Source organism: Drosophila willistoni, assembly GCF_018902025.1.
Source record: "Drosophila willistoni isolate 14030-0811.24 chromosome XR unlocalized genomic scaffold, UCI_dwil_1.1 Seg143, whole genome shotgun sequence".
NCBI lineage: Eukaryota > Metazoa > Arthropoda > Insecta > Diptera > Drosophilidae > Drosophila > Drosophila willistoni.
In genome coordinates this window covers 632460-649742 of record NW_025814056.1, presented here as the reverse complement: position 1 = coordinate 649742, position 17283 = coordinate 632460, and the positions used below count along the sequence as shown (strand labels likewise).

The following is a 17283-nucleotide window of genomic DNA, read 5'->3' as shown; positions in this document are numbered from 1 at the left end:
ATGATCAGTCTTATGACAATTGTCATGCGTAGTATAATTATATATATATTTTTGACTCTGTCCGGTAAAGAATAAGTATATAAAGCAAAATGAACTAAATGAGTCGTTTCGCCGACTCAGGTATACCATACACCAGTTAAATATACTTTATGGGTTATATATACTTTATGGGGTCGGAAAAGCTTCCTTCTGCCTGTTACATACATTTTGGCGACTTTAATATACCATTTCACCCTATGGGTGTATGGTATAAAAAGGTAAAACAATCCAATTTACAATTCTGTTTGCCTGGTTTTATTGTTTTATTGTTTGTCCAGCTCAAATTTCGTTAAACGTTTTCGTCATCCATATTTTCATATTTTCTTCAGTTTATTATAGAAATAGGTCTTAAAATAATAATCTGGAATGCTGAATTGGCGTTTGAGCGTTAAGTTCACGTCTGCGCTCTTTGCTGGCTGCACATGTTTGACCCCTATTTCCTCTAGTCGTATGTGCGTTTGTCTTAGGGTTATTCAACTACATCGGCCGATCAGCAGACAGCTGGCGGAAGCTGTTTGCTGGGGCGCTGCTGGATTCGGGGCTCAGCTCACTACTGGACATTTTGTTATGGCTTTGCCCTTGAACTTTCCTCATCATCTCTTACTGGTGCGTATGTATATCTCGATTTCTAGTTGGTATTTACATACATTGTTTGAGACTATGTCTTGTGTTGTGGTTTGTGTGTTATATGTTATTTTGTTTTGCTTTTTTGGGAGCGGTTTCTTTTTTTTTCTTTTTCGATATTTATTGGCCGTGGCAAATTTTAATATTTATTTATTTATTTATTTATTTATACTGTGATTGGGCAGTGATTGTAAATTAAAGCCAATCTTCTTACTAGCTATAGCTACTAGGCCTTAAGGTAACAAATGGACTAATTGATTTTTGTTTAAATCTACTTAAATATTTATTTACAGTAGTTGTTCTTATATATTAATAATTTTATTACCTTTAATATCTACATATAATTCAAGTAATTTTTTGTATCTTTCAAATTTATGGGGGGGGTTTTATATTTTGTGGTATATGTTGGTTGCTTTTAAAAATTTGATTAGTGCAGTGATATTTTTGTTGGAAGGGTAAGCTATGGTTTCGTAGGGGTTTGGGTGCAGGAATTGTGTTCTTGCTCGATTAAGATCTCTGCATTCTGCGATTATATGGTTAATTGTTAGGGTGGTGTTACAAGAATGGCACATTGGTATGGGGTCTCTGTTTAGTATGTAACTATGTGTGAGTGCCGAGTGTCCCAGGCGAATTCTTGCAAATTTTATAAGGTCTACTCTATTATTAACTGAGGAGTATTCGCTTATTGAGAGTTTTGTGGAGTTGGCTCTTCTGTAGTGTGGGGAGGATTGTTGCCATAGCTCGTCCCTGTACTGTTTGAAGAGTTTTGTTAGGAGTTTTTGTGTGTCTTTTGTATTGTAGTTGTTCTTAAATGTCAAGGGGTAGAGAAGAGCTTGGCGTGCTGCTCTGTCCGCTGTTTCATTTCCCGCTATGTTGGTGTGTCCTGGTACCCATATTAGTATTAATTTTGGATATTTGTAGGATATGATGTCTCGAATTGTGGAACAGTAGTAGTTGTGGTTGCTGATGTTTTCGATCGACTTTAGAGCTGAGAGTGAGTCTGTGCAGATTGCATGATGTCGGTTTGATTGTTTTGCCAGTAAGCATGCGTCTAAAATAGCTGAGATTTCAGCAGTGAAGATTGAGCTGTGGTTGGGTAATTGGGAATATTTTATGATTTCCGTTTCGGTGGTTATGCTGTAAGAGGTACCAGAGTCTGACATAGAACCGTCAGTATATATGAACTTGAATTCTTTCATTAATAATATTTAATAAATGGCCATTTAGCCAACTTTGTAGTTGCATATTAAATAAACAAATTGCTGGGGTCGATCGATCCATTGTTTAAACTTCATTTCTGAAGGAGATTTTTTTCCGCAGCTGTTAATGAGCATGGTGTTTGAACTTTGCTAATACAACTATGATGTCAGATTGGGGAATTGGTGCACTCTTACATTCATTTTGGCCTGCTGTGCGTAATAATCGGGATCTCATATGTAATCAGTGCCGGGTTAAGCCAGATAGGGGCCTACTATAATCAAGAATCCATAAATATTAGTTTGCGGAGTCATAATACAAATAAGATCACTTTTTGATATGAAGAAAAAAAGGTCAAACGCGATCCGCACAGATAATGTTTTTTTGCTAGAATTTTTAACATGAATTTTTGGTTAATCTGACTTTTTTAGAATGTATTTTAGCCAATTTCTAAACGAAATATCGCCAAACTTTAGTTTTCGAGGTTTCAATGCGAACTTATAAGAACAGTAAGGGAATGAGCAGAGCTAACTAAATTGAAAAACCAGAGGGCCGGGGCTAACTTCGACCGCGTCACAGTTTGTATACCCTTGCAATTTTTTTGGTAACTCTTTCCTTACCTATAGCCATCAAGTAGAAAAACGTTTAAGCAAAAAAGGCTAAAGAACGGCCTACAATCTTAGCATAGGAAAAAACTAAGATATTGATCAAAGTCACTGTTTTTCTCCGATCGTTCCTATAGGAGCTACATATATGATATAGTAACCCGATCTTGATCAAATTCGGCACAGTCATTAACAGATATAATAAACTAACAAATGTTTAATTTGAAAGCAATCGCGTCAAAAGTAACGAAGTTATTGACAAAAGTCACTGTTTTCGAAAGATCGTTCCTATGGAAGCTATATGATATAGTCACCCTCTTGATCTTGATCAAATTTGGCACAGTCGTTTACATGTGTAATTCACTCACCAATATTCAATTTCATGACAATAGCTCAGAAAATAACGAAGTTATTAAGAAAAGTCACTGTTGGTGACTTTGCCATTTGTATGGGAGCTATATGATATAGTGGTCCGATCCGGCTGAATCCGAGATATACAACGCCTGCAGTATATACAAGCCTACATGCAAAATTTCAGCTCTGTAGCTCCAACGTTCTAGGAGGAGTTTGCGTTGATCCAGACGGACGGACATGGCAATTTGAACTCGTCTCGTCGTGCTGATCAAGAATATATATACTTTATATGGTCGGAGATGCTTCCTTCTATGCGTTGCACACTTTTGACCAAAATTAATATACCCTTTTTGCAAGGGTATAATAAACTGCTCATCGATTGAGTGCGAGCAAAATTATTATATGAAAAAAACAATCGGTTGCTATCGGACTTTTTTTTTAAAGTTTCATTGAACAACACTTATTCTGAAACTGTCAACAGTTATTTGCGAGCTATAAAGAAAACTGATATATGAATTTTAAAAAACGATTAAAAATTGCCAGAATTACAAATTGACAAAGTTAGCGTTATATGACTAGATTGGAATTTCATGAAATTAATGTTTATTGGAATTCTTTGCACTTGCAAGATTTCCAAAAGAATTCAGAATTCATTAAAAGGTTCGAAAATCGGTTAAAATTGGGCTAAGTTACAGATAAGCAAAGTTAAGAGTTTGCATTCTCATACTTTATTCGTACAAAACTTAAGGGACCCTCGATTCAGAAAGCAAATGTTACCTAAAGATCCCATTATGATGGCCTATATATGTATGTATAGTTAAAAACTTATAAATTATCTACTTGGCATTATCCAACAAAAGTATGGAACCTATGCATACCTATGCAATGTGCTTTCTATCCTTGATCGAAAAGAAAAACTTGTGTAAGAAAACTTGTGTTTTGTTTAAAGGATGAAATTTTCTAATGCATTTAAATATTAGAAATGGTCGTACAATTGATTTTTTTCTGGTGAACATATCTTTATTCCTACATTAAATTACATAAATGATTTTATTTTGATAGGTCGAAGTAAATATCTTAAAAATTGTAATTAAAAAAATCTGGAATGCGTACGCAAATTAGCATTTTGTTTACCCATACGTATATATTTGGTATCCAATTATTTGTAAATCGATATCCGGAAAAGTACAACAATTTATGTATACGTATGTATGTATGGATTACAGATAATGATTTTGCATTACTCTTTATGGAAAAACCTTAGAACATAACAAATGCAATCTCCCCTCAGGGTGTTTTTTGTTATTTTTGTTAAATTCATTGAATTTATTTACTTGAATTCATGTTCACAATTTACCTCGACCCACACGCAGCTGGGTGGGCTATGCAGTTATCAAGGACGAGCCAATGCAATTTCAAGTGCACGAATTTGTGGCACAATGCAAACGACTATGAACCACATGCGGCGTATGAGCAACCACATCCGTTGTACCTACATTACGTATACGAATCGGCAAATGCATGCTGAGTGAAAGTGCGCCCGTGGAGAGGAAAAGTAGGCAACTAGAAGTAAGGTTAACCTTGAACCAGAGAGACAAAGCGCCAGACATACACACATATGTACATACATGCACATGCATAGATAGATAGAGAGCAAACCCTGGCAACATGTTTACCTACAAAGTCTCCATCCAGGTGGAGACTGACAAACGCGCTTGTCTGTGTGTCTGACTAGTTGGCTACCGGCTTTCAAATTCAATGAAAAGAGAGCAAAACCAGCTGCCGCTAGACTCAAGTGTGTCCACATGAGTGTACATATGTGTGTGTGTGTGTGTGTGTGTGACTGTGTGGGGTATGTGGTGCAATGCTTCTGAGTGCATTCTCTGTCGGCTTCTCTCATTGCATTTGGATAAACTGAGTCAGTTCGTTTTCGCTGTGCAGTCCGCGCGGTTATTTTGTTTGCCAACTTTTGACGCATTTCGCAGAACTGTGCTAAAACACAGAACACAGCAAAACAAAAAATTGTCAGAAGAAGTAAAATTATAGTATTAATAATCGTATCTTATAAGTGACCTGCATTCAATTCGGTGTCACATGTATAGGGCAAAGCCAAATCAAAGAAAATGCTGCAAATGCAGAATTTAAGAACTGGCACACAATTCGGCAATCAGAACCATTCACAGTTAACCATCGACAGCCAAGTGCAATGGAGGCGGACGCTATGGCAATGACCCAGCCCACGGCAACAACCGGAGGAGGAGGACCTTCGAATGGTGCCATGGCAATGGCCTTAGAGTCATTTGACATCAGTCTAGTCGATGCCAATGCCGCGGGCTCCATTCCGAATCAATATGAGGAGAATGTCGATCATTTACGTAAATTGTTTAGTCAAAATAATTTGGTATCCTTTAGCATTGCCCACATTGCGTGCAGTGCGGGCAGTAGCAGTGGCGATAATTATATGTCTGTGGTGAAACGTGTGACAATCAGCAAGGCAAATGATGAGGAAGAACAGCAGCAGCAGCAGCAAAAGCAGCAGAAGAAGCAGCAGCATCAACAGCAAGATCAAGTACTGGCATCCAGCGAAAAGGGTAAATAACCTATAGGGAGGTAGGAAGAGGCCTCCTCCACTATTGTTTCGTGTTAAAACCTATTGATTTTATTGCCACATGCATACATATACATACATACCCTGTAATGGAAAAGAGTATATGGATAATTAGTGGCGAGTAACAAGAAGTACCGCAGTGAGGGAATATAGTCCAAAAAACGATTTTATAATTCTCTGCCGACTAGCAATTTGTAAAACTAATGCTCATTATTGTACTTTACAGCAGAATTTGCTAAATTGTTTACTTATTTATTTTTCTTATAAATGTATCAGCATTAGTACATATTAGTTTAGTTAGTAGAGTTTCAAGTAAATGCATTTAACTTGCTGTTTGCTGCTAATGATAAGGAAATTAGATTGTTAGAAGAAAGGGAGATTAAGTTTTATCCCATTTTAAATGGTCAATGTCCTGTATCCTGATTATGCAATTTTTTTTTTAACCTTTTAGGGTATCTCTCAGCAGATGCATAGTTAAGTCATTATAGCATTATAGATATATGTATATATATTTTTTGTTGTTTTTGTTATGTGGCGTCGGCGGCGGCGTCAAATGGCCTTGTTCCACGCGTTCTAAATGCAATACACCCATACGTATACGTAATATATATATATCTATATGCATACATTTGCTAAAGGTCAGGACGCATACTCCCATACACACTTACACACATACAAAATAGAGAGAGAGAGCTACTGGCAGAGAAAGAGAAATAGAGAGAGAGAGGGAGAGAAAGAGAGCAAACTCGACTCTCACACACATACACAGACACACAAGGCCACCCATCACAAATTTCATTCATAAATTTTTATAAACAAAAAACAGCTGTTTGCCGTGATGGCGCTCTCTCTCTCTCTTTACCTCTCTGTTGTACTCTCTTGTAATATCTCTTACTATTTCATTTTAGTCACTGTGATTATCAAACGACAAATTCCCAGTCTGTCGCGACGTCAGCTTTACCGTTGCGAGGAGGCCTTCAGCAATGAGATTAATGTCTATCGTCATTTGGTGCCTGTTTTACGTCGCTATAGCCAACATCAGTTGTTCCCGCTATGCCATATAGCCGACACCCACGACCAGGGCGAGAGTGGAGAACCGATTATAGTGCTGCAGGATCTGAAATCTTTGGGATTTCGCATGCAGAATCGTTTGGCTGGCCTGGAACTTCGCCATTGCCTGCTGGTGATGAAGGTAAGTGAGTAATTTACCAGAACTCCTAAGTAATCGCAATTGGTTCATAGCGGATTGTTGTTGTTGCAGAAACTAGCACAATTGCATGCCGCTTCCTTGGCTGCCCAGCAACTAGAATCGTTGCATTTCGCTGAGAAATGTGGACATATGAGCGAGATTGTATACTGCCAGCAGGCGGCTGACTTCTATTCTCATATATTGGACACATCGGTTCAGCAGGCCTTGGATAGTCTACATTCGTCCAATGCCGATGGCAGCCTGACCGCACCCATACGCCTCATTCAGCAATTGCAACCCAAACTGTTTGAGCAACTGCAGCGGCAAATTAATGCAGCAGCCGAGTCTCCTCTTAGTGTTGTGTGCCACGGTGATTTGTGGGTGAACAACATCATGTTTCGATCCCAGCCCGAGGAGGCCATATTCTTTGATCTGCAGGCAATGCGACGTACATCGCCGGTGTTTGACATACTGCACTTTATATACACCAGCACAAGAAGACAACTAAGGGATGTGCACACAGACACCATGCTGGCTGCCTATGCCGAGGCTTTGGCCAGGGAACTAGGCCATCAGTTAAGGCACACACCGGCAGCAAAAGAACTGGCTGGGCTATGTGAAACATTTTCACTGCAGCGACTCAGCGCCGAATATGTGCGACAAGTGCACTATGGTCTGGCCATATGTATGTGGATACTGCCAGCGGTCACCTTTGATCCAAATAATCTACCCAATCTCGATGTGATAAGCGAACTAAATCGCAACGGCAAGGAGATTAAATACACCCTAAAGCTAACACCGGAATACCATTTGCGTATTAGGGAGTTGGCCATGGAGTTCTATGAGCATGGCTATCTGGAGGAGATGCAGGCGAAATTATGAGTATTTATAAAGCAGGGAATGCAACCCTTCTACAACCTATAGAATCGAATTCAATTGACATTACAGATAAATTGTTAACCATTATAATACCTCCATACCATTACGGAACCGATACAAATATAATACATAGATGCAGCAACATCCATTTAGCCTACACGAATAATACATAAGCTTTGGCTTGCTTTTCCCCAAGCTACTGGTGCTTGGACAGATTTGGATCCGATCAGAATCCGATTGATTTTGAAAATTAATCCGAAGTTATTAATATATTTTTGCTATGATAACCAAAATGATATTAGTATACCGATATGTAGAGTAACCGTTATCAATTCGGTTGCATTCTTTGATTCAAAGTGATGTAGTATTAGTTTATCAATAAATTGATTAAAAATATAACTATTGTGATTGCTTTGTGTCTATTAGATGTCTAAACTTTAGTAAGGACACGTCATCGGTCTATTGTAAAATTCTTTATTACCAATAATTGTTCACTTTGTTGGAACCCATAAATGTTCGGTGTTGACATAGAAAAAAAATAATATTTTGTTTATACAATTGCCGCGCGAGTAGTGTATGTGTGTATGTAGAAAGCCAAAAAACAAATATAAAACAACAAACTAATTCCTTAGCCTAGACAAAAAGTTGTCTAAGGGCGACATTAAATGCGTGGAATCCAAAAAATAAGCAGATAAAGAGAAAGAGGGCATTTTTGAGTGAGGAATCTCTCACTTGTTGCCGCCGCCGCCCCAACCCAAGAAGCCTTTAACGAAGCCCGTTATGGAGGCGCCCTTCTTGCCAGATGATTCCAACTTGGATTCCAGCGATGGCAATTCCATATAGTTCATTGCCAAATCAAAGAACAGGGGCTTGCAGGGAATAGGTTCCATATCTGGAGTAAGTTTGAACACATTTGGTGTCTTGGTATGAAGCGGCTGATCCTCCTTGTACTCTGATAGACGCTCATAAAGCGGTTTCGTTGTCTTCTGGGATTTGGATGAGGAGCCACCGGCATCCTCCTTTGTGTCATCCTCTAAAACGCTGTAGGCGTGGGCCGAAAACTTGCAGCCATCGATGGTGGATACAACTTGTTTGAGCTCCGCCTGCATTTGGAACTCTGAGGATGATTTCCCTTTCAGAGCCTCAGTGGCATAGTTGGAAGCGCGCTCATAGAGAGCCACAGCTTCTTTCCATTTCTTCATGTCGATGAGCGTAAGAGCAATGTAATAACAGCGGAACGCCTTAAATGTAATGGCCAAATTGGCAACTTCACTCTGATACTGAACATCCTCCTCCATGCCGGCGATTTGCTGCATTTCTGTCACATTCTGCAAAATGATCTCATAAAGGCGGGCCAAATCCTGAGAGCGAACACGTTTGCCATCGCCAACGATTTGGGATTTTTGATTGGGATCGTCAAAGTTGAGCTTGGCCTGAGAATCAAAACAATAAAGGATTGAAATGGAAGAAATGGCAATGCTTGCTTCAATGTCTTACCTGGTCCACAAGGCAAAGATTACGCTGGAGAGTCCGGCTATGGCGTATATAACTCAAATAGGCTAGCAAATATTGCACGCCAGACACTGTTTGACCGGTCGTCAATGATCGCAGTTTAGGATCCTGTTTAATTTCATCCCTTACCGCCTGAATGGCATCCTTGCAGTCCATTAGAATGCGTTCGATTAGTTCAATTTTGCCGTCTAATTTGGTTGTCTTGGCCAGGGACTTGTCTAGCTCCTGGGCACTAAGTAGGAACAGACGCACCTTCTCTGGTCGCACAGTAACCTTTCGTCCACGCCAGTCGATTGTCTGCAGGCCTTCGCTACTTTCTGTCTTCGTTTGGCTGACCAACACATCAAGATTTTCGAGTACTCCCTGGGCACGCAGCTCGAGAATCTCGTCGATCTTGCCCCCGCTAGCCCCACCACTGATGTTGTAGGCACAGTAACGGAGATTGGGCGCGAACTCATTAACCTTGGCACGATACAGCTCCTGCTCGTCATCGGGTAAGGCCTTGGCCAGATTCTCATAGACTACCTGGGCGCGTTTTAAATGCTCGCCCGCCGACTTCCAAAGCTGCAGCTCAAAATGCAGAGTGCCATGCATCCAGGCTACATAGGCTTCACATTCCAGCTTCGTACGGGCGTCAAAGACCTCCGACTGTCACAAGAAAAAATGGAAAAAGTAATAAAAGTACATACACATTAATAACATTTGTCAATCTTACATTGCACAACTCTTGCAATTGCAGAGCATAGAAACAGGCCCGACGTAACTTGTTGATCAAATGGAAGCGCTTCCTTGGTTCCGTATTTGCCTCTTGCTTCAGCTGCATGGCATAGGCCCAGGCTCGCTCGGAACTGATCAGAGGAATGTGAATAAAGCGCTCATCAGCTTTTTTACCCGTCAATTGGGTAAGGGTCACATCACGGCGTTTGAAGTGGCGCTTGTCGCCCTGCGGATACTTTAATGCCTTGCGGAGACGTCGTATGCGACGCGTGCAATATCCACGATAGCGCTGATAGTCACCATGACGCAGACCATGCTGCTGCTGTGCATCCTTAATCATGTGCAATACTTTAGGCGAGAAAGCAATAGTGAAAGTTCAACTCCGTGCGTTTAAGTTAAACTGCATCTGGTCATTGGGGGCTGTAACCCATTACTCACTTTCGACAGTAAAGATTTTCGGTGGCTCCACCACGGCTGCTCCGCCATCAGTTTTCTCCGGATTTTCCCCATTATTTGGATTTTCTTCGACCATTTTTCCCCAAGCAAAGTAACTAAGCAAACCGACGACGTGTAAAGAGCTGGATATGGGAAATAATCCGATTAATCCAGCTATCGATATTTTTCTCAATTTTTGCAAATCATCGAATCATCGAATTATTTTTTCTTTTTAATTTTAAAAACTGATATTACAGCACCATATGTAAAAGTTAGGAAGAGAATTAAATTCAACGAAATTTGTTGACAAAAATTAACAATTCACCTTTATTTCGATTTAAATAAATTTAGTTTGTTAACAAAACAGACAGTGTGACCATGGCATACCATTGAACTCACGACATGTGTCCATCTCAAATGAGTAGTATCGAGCTCTCCTTTTGAAACTTGTTAGCTGACACGCAAGAGCGTGCGTTCTGCCTGTTTTACAACAATTTCGGACTAGTTCGCAGGTAAATACACATCGATTTAGGACTAGAGCGGCATCTTTAAAGGGGTCAGCGTTCTCTACATAACAGTGCATGGCGATTTAATTCTTAAATCAATTGTTTTGATCAGTATTTGAGGTTATACTTTCACTTAAATGCTGCATGCAGCACCCTACCCCTCTCTCATACTGTGTTCACCTTGCTAAGCAGCAGTCGCTGCTGCTGCACTGGTTTGTTCGAAAGATTTGCAACGTTGACACTTGGTTGAAACACATACATGTGAGAGACATTTTTTGATTTTCTATTTATTGATATCTTTCAGCCATGTCGCGTAGAAAAGACAACGAGGAGACAGACAAGCAGACCCGTATTGCCATTGTCAGCGATGACAAGTGCAAACCAAAACGGTGTCGTCAGGAGTGCAAGAAATCCTGCCCAGTGGTGCGCATGGGCAAGCTGTGCATTGAGGTGACACCCACGTCTAAGATAGCCTCATTGTCCGAGGAACTGTGCATCGGTTGTGGTATCTGTGTCAAGGTGCGTACGAACTTAATATTTACCATTTCTGTCATGACTTAATATGTGTATTAACTTGCAGAAATGCCCATTTGAGGCCATCACAATCATTAATTTGCCCAGCAATCTGGAAAAGCACACAACTCATCGGTATAATAAAAACTCCTTTAAGCTGCATCGTTTGCCTATACCGCGTCCGGGCGAAGTGCTTGGTCTTGTTGGCCAAAATGGTATTGGCAAGTCAACGGCCCTGAAGATCCTGGCTGGCAAGCAAAAGCCCAATTTGGGTAAATTCGCTAGTCCACCCGACTGGACGGAAATCCTTGCCTATTTCCGTGGCTCAGAGCTGCAGAATTACTTTACCAAGATATTGGAAGATAATTTAAAGGCTTTAGTCAAGCCGCAGTATGTCGATCAGATCCCAAAGGCGGTGCGTGGTCAAGTTGGTGAATTGCTGGACAAGAAGAATGATCTGAACATTCAGACCAAGATATGCGAGATGCTGGACCTGTCGCACATACGAGACCGTGATATAGCCCAGCTGTCTGGAGGAGAATTGCAGCGATTTGCCATTGCCACTGTGTGTATACAGGATGCGGATATCTTCATGTTTGACGAGCCGTCTTCGTATTTGGATGTCAAGCAGCGTCTTAATGCTGCCCTTACCATACGCTCGCTGCTCCATCCCACCAAGTGAGTATCCAGCACCATAGTCATTATGACTTTATAATTGTATTCTTTCTATTAAAGATTCATTATTGTTGTGGAGCACGATTTGTCTGTGCTGGATTACCTGTCTGATTTCATTTGCTGCCTTTATGGTGTCCCTGGTTGCTATGGAGTGGTCACTATGCCCTTCTCTGTGCGCGAAGGCATCAATATTTTCCTAGACGGTTTTGTACCCACGGAGAATATGCGTTTCCGCACGGAATCCCTTACGTTTAAGGTCTCCGAATCAGCTACAGAAGAGGAAATTAAGCGTATGAATCATTATGTTTATCCATCCATGGTCAAGACACTCGGCAAATTCGAGCTTACTGTGGAAAAAGGCCATTTTAGTGATTCGGAAATTTTGGTTCTGCTCGGCGAAAATGGTACTGGAAAGACGACATTTATTCGAATGCTTGCTGGAAATCTGCAACCAGATGGTGAAGTGGAGCTGCCCATGTTGAATATCTCGTACAAACCGCAAAAGATTTCCCCCAAATTCCAAAACCATGTACGTCATTTATTGCATGACAAGATTCGTGATGCCTATGTGCATCCGCAGTTTATAGCGGATGTTATGAAACCCATGAAGATTGAAGAAATCATGGATCAGGAGGTACCCAACCTATCTGGTGGTGAGTTGCAGCGTGTGGCATTGGTTCTATGTCTGGGCAAACCAGCAGATGTATATCTTATTGATGAGCCCTCCGCCTATTTGGATTCCGAGCAACGTCTGGTGGCTGCCAAGGTTATCAAGCGGTAAGTTGTTCCTCATCCTCAACCATTGTATAAAGACTTTAACGATTTAATTTTTCGTTTGTTTTTTAGTTACATTTTGCATGCCAAGAAAACGGGCTTTGTTGTAGAGCACGATTTCATTATGGCCACCTACCTCGCTGACCGTGTCATTGTGATCGAAGGTCAGCCCTCAGTCAAGACCACGGCATCTACGCCACAATCGTTGTTGAATGGCATGAACCGTTTCCTAGAACTGCTCGGCATCACCTTCCGTCGCGATCCCAATAACTTCAGGCCGCGCATCAATAAAAATAACTCTGTTAAAGATACGGAACAGAAGCGTTCCGGTCAATTCTTCTTTTTGGAGGATGAGGCTTCGAATTAAGACACACACACACACACGTACATAATTTCAGTTCATCCGCCGTCAACAATACAGATTGAACTGGACAACTGGATTCTTTGTTAATTCTTCTCTTCTAACTTCTCCTTTCCACTCTATGTTAATTTTGTCTATTTTGCTTTTTTTTTGTAATGAACAATGAGCCCAGAAATTCGTTTTCACTCTATTTTGTTATTGTTTTTTTTCAAAGACAATTGTACAATCGCCAACAAAAGTAAACTTTTTATATATGTATTTACAGCGAAAACAAAATAAAGCAAAGCCTAGCAATGGTTTTTTGTCAGCAATTGCAGGAGTAGGTAAAAACAATAAATTAATTTACTTTATAGAAAACGGCAAATACATCCTTGTGTTCCAATTTACGTCTTACTTAGTGAATGTGAATTAAAAAATATGTTTGTGTTCCAGCAATGAATCCCATAGATTATAATTTCTTCCAAGAGGTAATCCATGGAAACGTTGAAAGCTATATACATAAATATGGAGGGATTAATTAATAGAAATGGTTTTTGTTTTGCTGCTTGCAAATTAACACATATTTATTGCACTTAAGCATTCTTGCAAATTTACACTCAAAATACGCACAATAGAAACATAAGTATATATATACATACATATATACTATATACATATGTAAGGACTTCTCTGTTGATTCTCAAAATATGATCACAATTCGAAAAAAACACACAATGCCATTTATATTAACTACAAACATTTATAAATATTAATGTACCAACGCATGCATAGCATAATTAATTAATTTCCGTTTCGGTTGTTCTTCATTTTACAATGTTTTTGTTTTTTTTTTTGTTTTTAACTTTTAAAGCTTACAAATTTATGCGATTTCATTAAACATTTCGAAAAAGGCAAATCTCTTGAGATTACAATACTAAAATTTGATCATTAAACACTGAATTAAGGTTAGTACCGTATGTATAGATAAATATTCAATTTTGAAGACTTCTTATATATTTAAAAATTTCATAAAAGTAAATGCGTCAAAAATTGACTCAAATTGTTATTAAACATTTGATAGTTTTGCCATGTGCCATGTTAGTTTCACTTTAGTTTAGAGAGCGCAATTTGCTTGTAAAGACAGAGAGCGTAATTATGTAGCTACATATGTACATTTATATATATATATATACCGTTTTAGAATGGATCTTTGATTCAAAATCTGATCCAAATACAAGTATAATATTATAATTACATTTTTTCAGTTGTTCAGCACAATTTTGGTTGTAAATGGAACTCTTTAAGACTTATTGCAATAGAAATAATAGATATCGTAGATATATAGTATATGTGTATATGGACTTAAACTAAATTCAAACGTATCAAAAATATGTATGTAAACGTGTGAAGGAGGAGTTATAGAGATTGTTGCAGCTTCTGAGGTAGCCATCCATCTATGCAGATTCAGCATGATGGTTCATGAGTGTGGAGACATCTTGGCTCAGCTCCAAGGCCTGTTTGCGCAGTTTAAGAACCTAAAGTGAAAAGTTTAATATCTAGCTTCCTTTATCTTCCTTTACACTCCAATCTCTAACTCACCTGAGTTCTAAGCTCCTTCTCGCGTGTTACCAGTTCCTGAATTTGAGCCATATTACTAATCAGGCTACGCTGATCTACCACCCAACGTAAATAAAGTTCTCCCCACAATTCCAGGCTAATGGGTGCCACAGATGGCCATATGACATTGGCATTTGGTTCATACAAAGGATTTAGCAAAGTTTGTAATACATCTGGCCGATTCAGATAGGACCAAAGGCTTGTCGTTCGTGTATGGATTTTTAAGTCATGTCGTTCCTTCTCTGAGTCGCAGAGAAAAGTGCCATATTGCGAGAAGTAGCTGTGCTCAAATAGTAATATCAACAACTGTGTGCTGAATTCAAAGCTGCACGGAAACTGTGTGAACAACTGGTAAATACAATCCAGGAAAAGCACAAAAGTAGCCCCAGAATTCTTGTTGCGCGTCTGATGTGGCGTGTAGCATGCATAGCGATGGCGTGAGGCAAACGGATGACCCGCCTGTATCCATTCTCGCTCAATCAGCGCCTGCAAACTAAACTCCAGATAGTAAGCTCATAGATTAAAGATAATGTGATAAGAATTTATGATTACAACATACCCCCGTACAGTACGGCAATCGGGATTGAGTATAATCTGGACCAGCGATGTGACAATCAGAGTTGAGTCTAATCCCTTGGCGCCATGAACTAGTACCGGACTGCCCTCTTGATCCAAGCACTGAGCTACCACACATGAAGCATTTAATGAGTTTAATACCAGGCTCATCCAGCCACTGTTCTCAAGACGAGAGAGCCATTTGTCGGTGCTGCAGCCTATATCATTGCAGGCCTCTATCAGCTTGGCATAACTATCCAGTATGGAAGCAGGTGAGCTAACATTTCCAATCGATCGATTTACTTTCTTCCACTGGGAGTAATGAAGATCGGTTTCCGTATTGGATTTTCCCTTGCCCCAAGTGTCCACAATGAATCCCTTTTTGCTGCGCCCCAGAACTAAGTTAAGTATGGCCTCATCGGCGCGACAACGTTTGATACCTTGTATGGACAAAGGCTGAGAGCTTCGCATCAAAGTGGCCTGGAATAAAAATTGAATTAAGCCAATCAAATTATGGCTTGCATATAACTTACGCCATTCTCGTGCCTGTAGCTGAGCATGGGAAACCGTCCACCATCGCGAAATGTGGCAGAAAGAGCAACCTGTTCGTCCGTAATTGCTTTAGGTACAATTAGCGTGGCGCCATATGTCGGGCAAACGCTGAAGTCTTTGTTAATGTTCGTGAGACGCCATTCGCAGGACGGCAGTATCATAGTGGCTCCTCCCACTGTCAAAGCGGCTGCTGCATCCAGCGCAAAACCGTTTTGCAGGGGGTGGGGTATGCCAACGATGCTATTGCTGCTGCCTGCTGTTGCACCCACAGATATACATGATGTAGATGGCAAGCAAATTGCTATGTTGGCCACATTGGGGGAAGAAATGCCGCCCATTGCACCCACACCGTTAATGAGTTTAGCAAATTCCAGCTCTGGCCTGCAATTAATTGGATCATTTTCATATATACGCATATATTTATATTTATGTAAAGAGATGGGCTTATTTGTTAATTACCTAAACATGGTATAACCATCCTCCAATATGGAGTACATCGGTCTGTAAAAGAATGGATAGTCCAGCTCTGGATTTTGTATGGCACTGAGCGCCTCCAGAGATGCAGCAACATTGAAAAACTCCTTGGCATACTTTATCTCCAACGAGATAATTCTCAAATCCTTGCACTTAAGTGTAATGGTACCACCCAGGACAATGTTTTGGCCCATCGATGGTTTCTTCTCCACAGAATCGATATTCTTATGGAGTAACTGAATGTCAAATACAGCCCAAAATGTCAACCAAACGGAGGAGAAGGAGATCATATAATTAAATTAGCAAGGGACCACTTTACGCTTTATTAACTGAAGTAAAAAGCAAAAACAAAATAAAGACAGGAGGAGGGAAGTCTCACCCATAATTCTTGGCTATTCTCCTGCCTCGCACTAAGCAACAAATGATGGCCCGTTATGCACAGGGTACCCTCAACTGTTGCATTTGCTTGCAGCGGGTCATGTAGAAACACCCCATCCAGCTTGGGTGTTTTAATCAGATCGGCGAACTCCATGACGCGAATATAACTCGGTGCCCAAACCTAATTGGATGACCCGGCCACCACGGGCTGTTCAATATGATTTTGTTCACACTAATTAACTTTTTGCATTTTACTCTCCTGCTGCTGCTGGTGTTGTTGTTGTCGTTCTTGTTGCCACTTGATTGCTTCTGCCGCCCCTTGGCAACCCCTTTTACAAACGCCTTGTACCGACAACAACACTCAGCACAAACAGTCGTGTGGGCGTCACAGTAAAAAGAATGGGCTATAATTTAACTGCCACCAATGTTGCTCAATAGTGTTACTCCTGCTCTGCTGGCACAAACATTTTACAAATACTTTAATCACTATCACCCACATCCGCCATTCGTATGTGATAGCATTTCTTATTGAAACTAACCACGGACTTTTGTTTTTGTTGACTTTTTTTGATACCTCTGGCAACACAAATTCTTACCGAGTGCTGCCAGACATGCCAAAAGGCTGCAAGTAAAAAATATACGAAGCACAAACTACTCTTGGTTCGTGGCCTCGAGTCAAAAAATAGAGTAATTCGAACCTTTAGCTTTATAAATTTTTTTTGTAACATACAATTTAATGT

At 40.2% G+C, this 17283-nt stretch overlaps 4 protein-coding genes across 4 annotated transcripts; 2 read left to right on the top strand and 2 right to left on the bottom strand.

Moving 5' to 3' along the window:
• Positions 1 to 4763: 4763 nt before the first annotated feature.
• On the top strand, positions 4764 to 7639 carry LOC6646315. The gene is made up of 3 exons (XM_002069001.4): positions 4764 to 5410; positions 6336 to 6619; positions 6689 to 7639. Exons 1-3 carry the CDS (start codon positions 5026 to 5028, stop codon positions 7496 to 7498), a joined length of 1479 nt encoding a protein of 492 aa, XP_002069037.1. The 5' UTR covers positions 4764 to 5025; the 3' UTR covers positions 7499 to 7639.
• A 314-nt stretch (positions 7640 to 7953) lies between these two features.
• Positions 7954 to 10310, bottom strand: LOC6646314 (signal recognition particle subunit SRP68). Its single transcript, XM_002069000.4, has 4 exons — positions 10163 to 10310; positions 9723 to 10072; positions 8993 to 9655; positions 7954 to 8928 (listed from the first exon to the last, which is right to left on the bottom strand). Exons 1-4 carry the CDS (start codon positions 10254 to 10256, stop codon positions 8224 to 8226), a joined length of 1812 nt encoding a protein of 603 aa, XP_002069036.1. The 5' UTR covers positions 10257 to 10310; the 3' UTR covers positions 7954 to 8223.
• A 276-nt stretch (positions 10311 to 10586) lies between these two features.
• Positions 10587 to 13352, top strand: LOC6646313 (protein Pixie). Its single transcript, XM_002068999.4, has 5 exons — positions 10587 to 10671; positions 10970 to 11184; positions 11246 to 11856; positions 11914 to 12630; positions 12700 to 13352. Exons 2-5 carry the CDS (start codon positions 10972 to 10974, stop codon positions 12992 to 12994), a joined length of 1836 nt encoding a protein of 611 aa, XP_002069035.1. The 5' UTR covers positions 10587 to 10671; positions 10970 to 10971; the 3' UTR covers positions 12995 to 13352.
• A 352-nt stretch (positions 13353 to 13704) lies between these two features.
• On the bottom strand, positions 13705 to 17104 carry LOC6646380 (myotubularin-related protein 9). Its single transcript, XM_002068998.4, has 6 exons — positions 16545 to 17104; positions 16151 to 16401; positions 15673 to 16072; positions 15144 to 15619; positions 14567 to 15077; positions 13705 to 14502 (listed from the first exon to the last, which is right to left on the bottom strand). The coding sequence occupies exons 1-6, from the start codon at positions 16695 to 16697 to the stop codon at positions 14422 to 14424; spliced, it is 1872 nt and encodes a 623-aa protein (XP_002069034.1). The 5' UTR covers positions 16698 to 17104; the 3' UTR covers positions 13705 to 14421.
• Positions 17105 to 17283: the final 179 nt, after the last annotated feature.

Excerpts from the sequence above, each read along its gene's own strand:
- LOC6646314 (XM_002069000.4), bottom strand. The coding sequence starts at position 10,256 with ATGGTCGAAGAAAATCCAAATAATGGGGAAAATCCGGAGAAAACTGAT. Across the intron at positions 9,656-9,722 it reads AATTGCAAGAGTTGTGCAAT|TCGGAGGTCTTTGACGCCCG; the intron begins GTAAGATTGACA and ends TTCTTGTGACAG. Across the intron at positions 8,929-8,992 it reads ATCTTTGCCTTGTGGACCAG|GCCAAGCTCAACTTTGACGA; the intron begins GTAAGACATTGA and ends TTTGATTCTCAG.
- LOC6646313 (XM_002068999.4), top strand. The coding sequence starts at position 10,972 with ATGTCGCGTAGAAAAGACAACGAGGAGACAGACAAGCAGACCCGTATT. Across the intron at positions 11,185-11,245 it reads GTTGTGGTATCTGTGTCAAG|AAATGCCCATTTGAGGCCAT; the intron begins GTGCGTACGAAC and ends ATTAACTTGCAG. Across the intron at positions 12,631-12,699 it reads GCTGCCAAGGTTATCAAGCG|TTACATTTTGCATGCCAAGA; the intron begins GTAAGTTGTTCC and ends TTTGTTTTTTAG.
- LOC6646380 (XM_002068998.4), bottom strand. The coding sequence starts at position 16,697 with ATGGAGTTCGCCGATCTGATTAAAACACCCAAGCTGGATGGGGTGTTT. Across the intron at positions 16,073-16,150 it reads GATGGTTATACCATGTTTAG|GCCAGAGCTGGAATTTGCTA; the intron begins GTAATTAACAAA and ends AATTAATTGCAG. Across the intron at positions 15,620-15,672 it reads GCTACAGGCACGAGAATGGC|GCCACTTTGATGCGAAGCTC; the intron begins GTAAGTTATATG and ends TTTTTATTCCAG.
- LOC6646315 (XM_002069001.4), top strand. The coding sequence starts at position 5,026 with ATGGAGGCGGACGCTATGGCAATGACCCAGCCCACGGCAACAACCGGA. Across the intron at positions 5,411-6,335 it reads ACTGGCATCCAGCGAAAAGG|TCACTGTGATTATCAAACGA; the intron begins GTAAATAACCTA and ends ATTTCATTTTAG. Across the intron at positions 6,620-6,688 it reads ATTGCCTGCTGGTGATGAAG|AAACTAGCACAATTGCATGC; the intron begins GTAAGTGAGTAA and ends TTGTTGTTGCAG.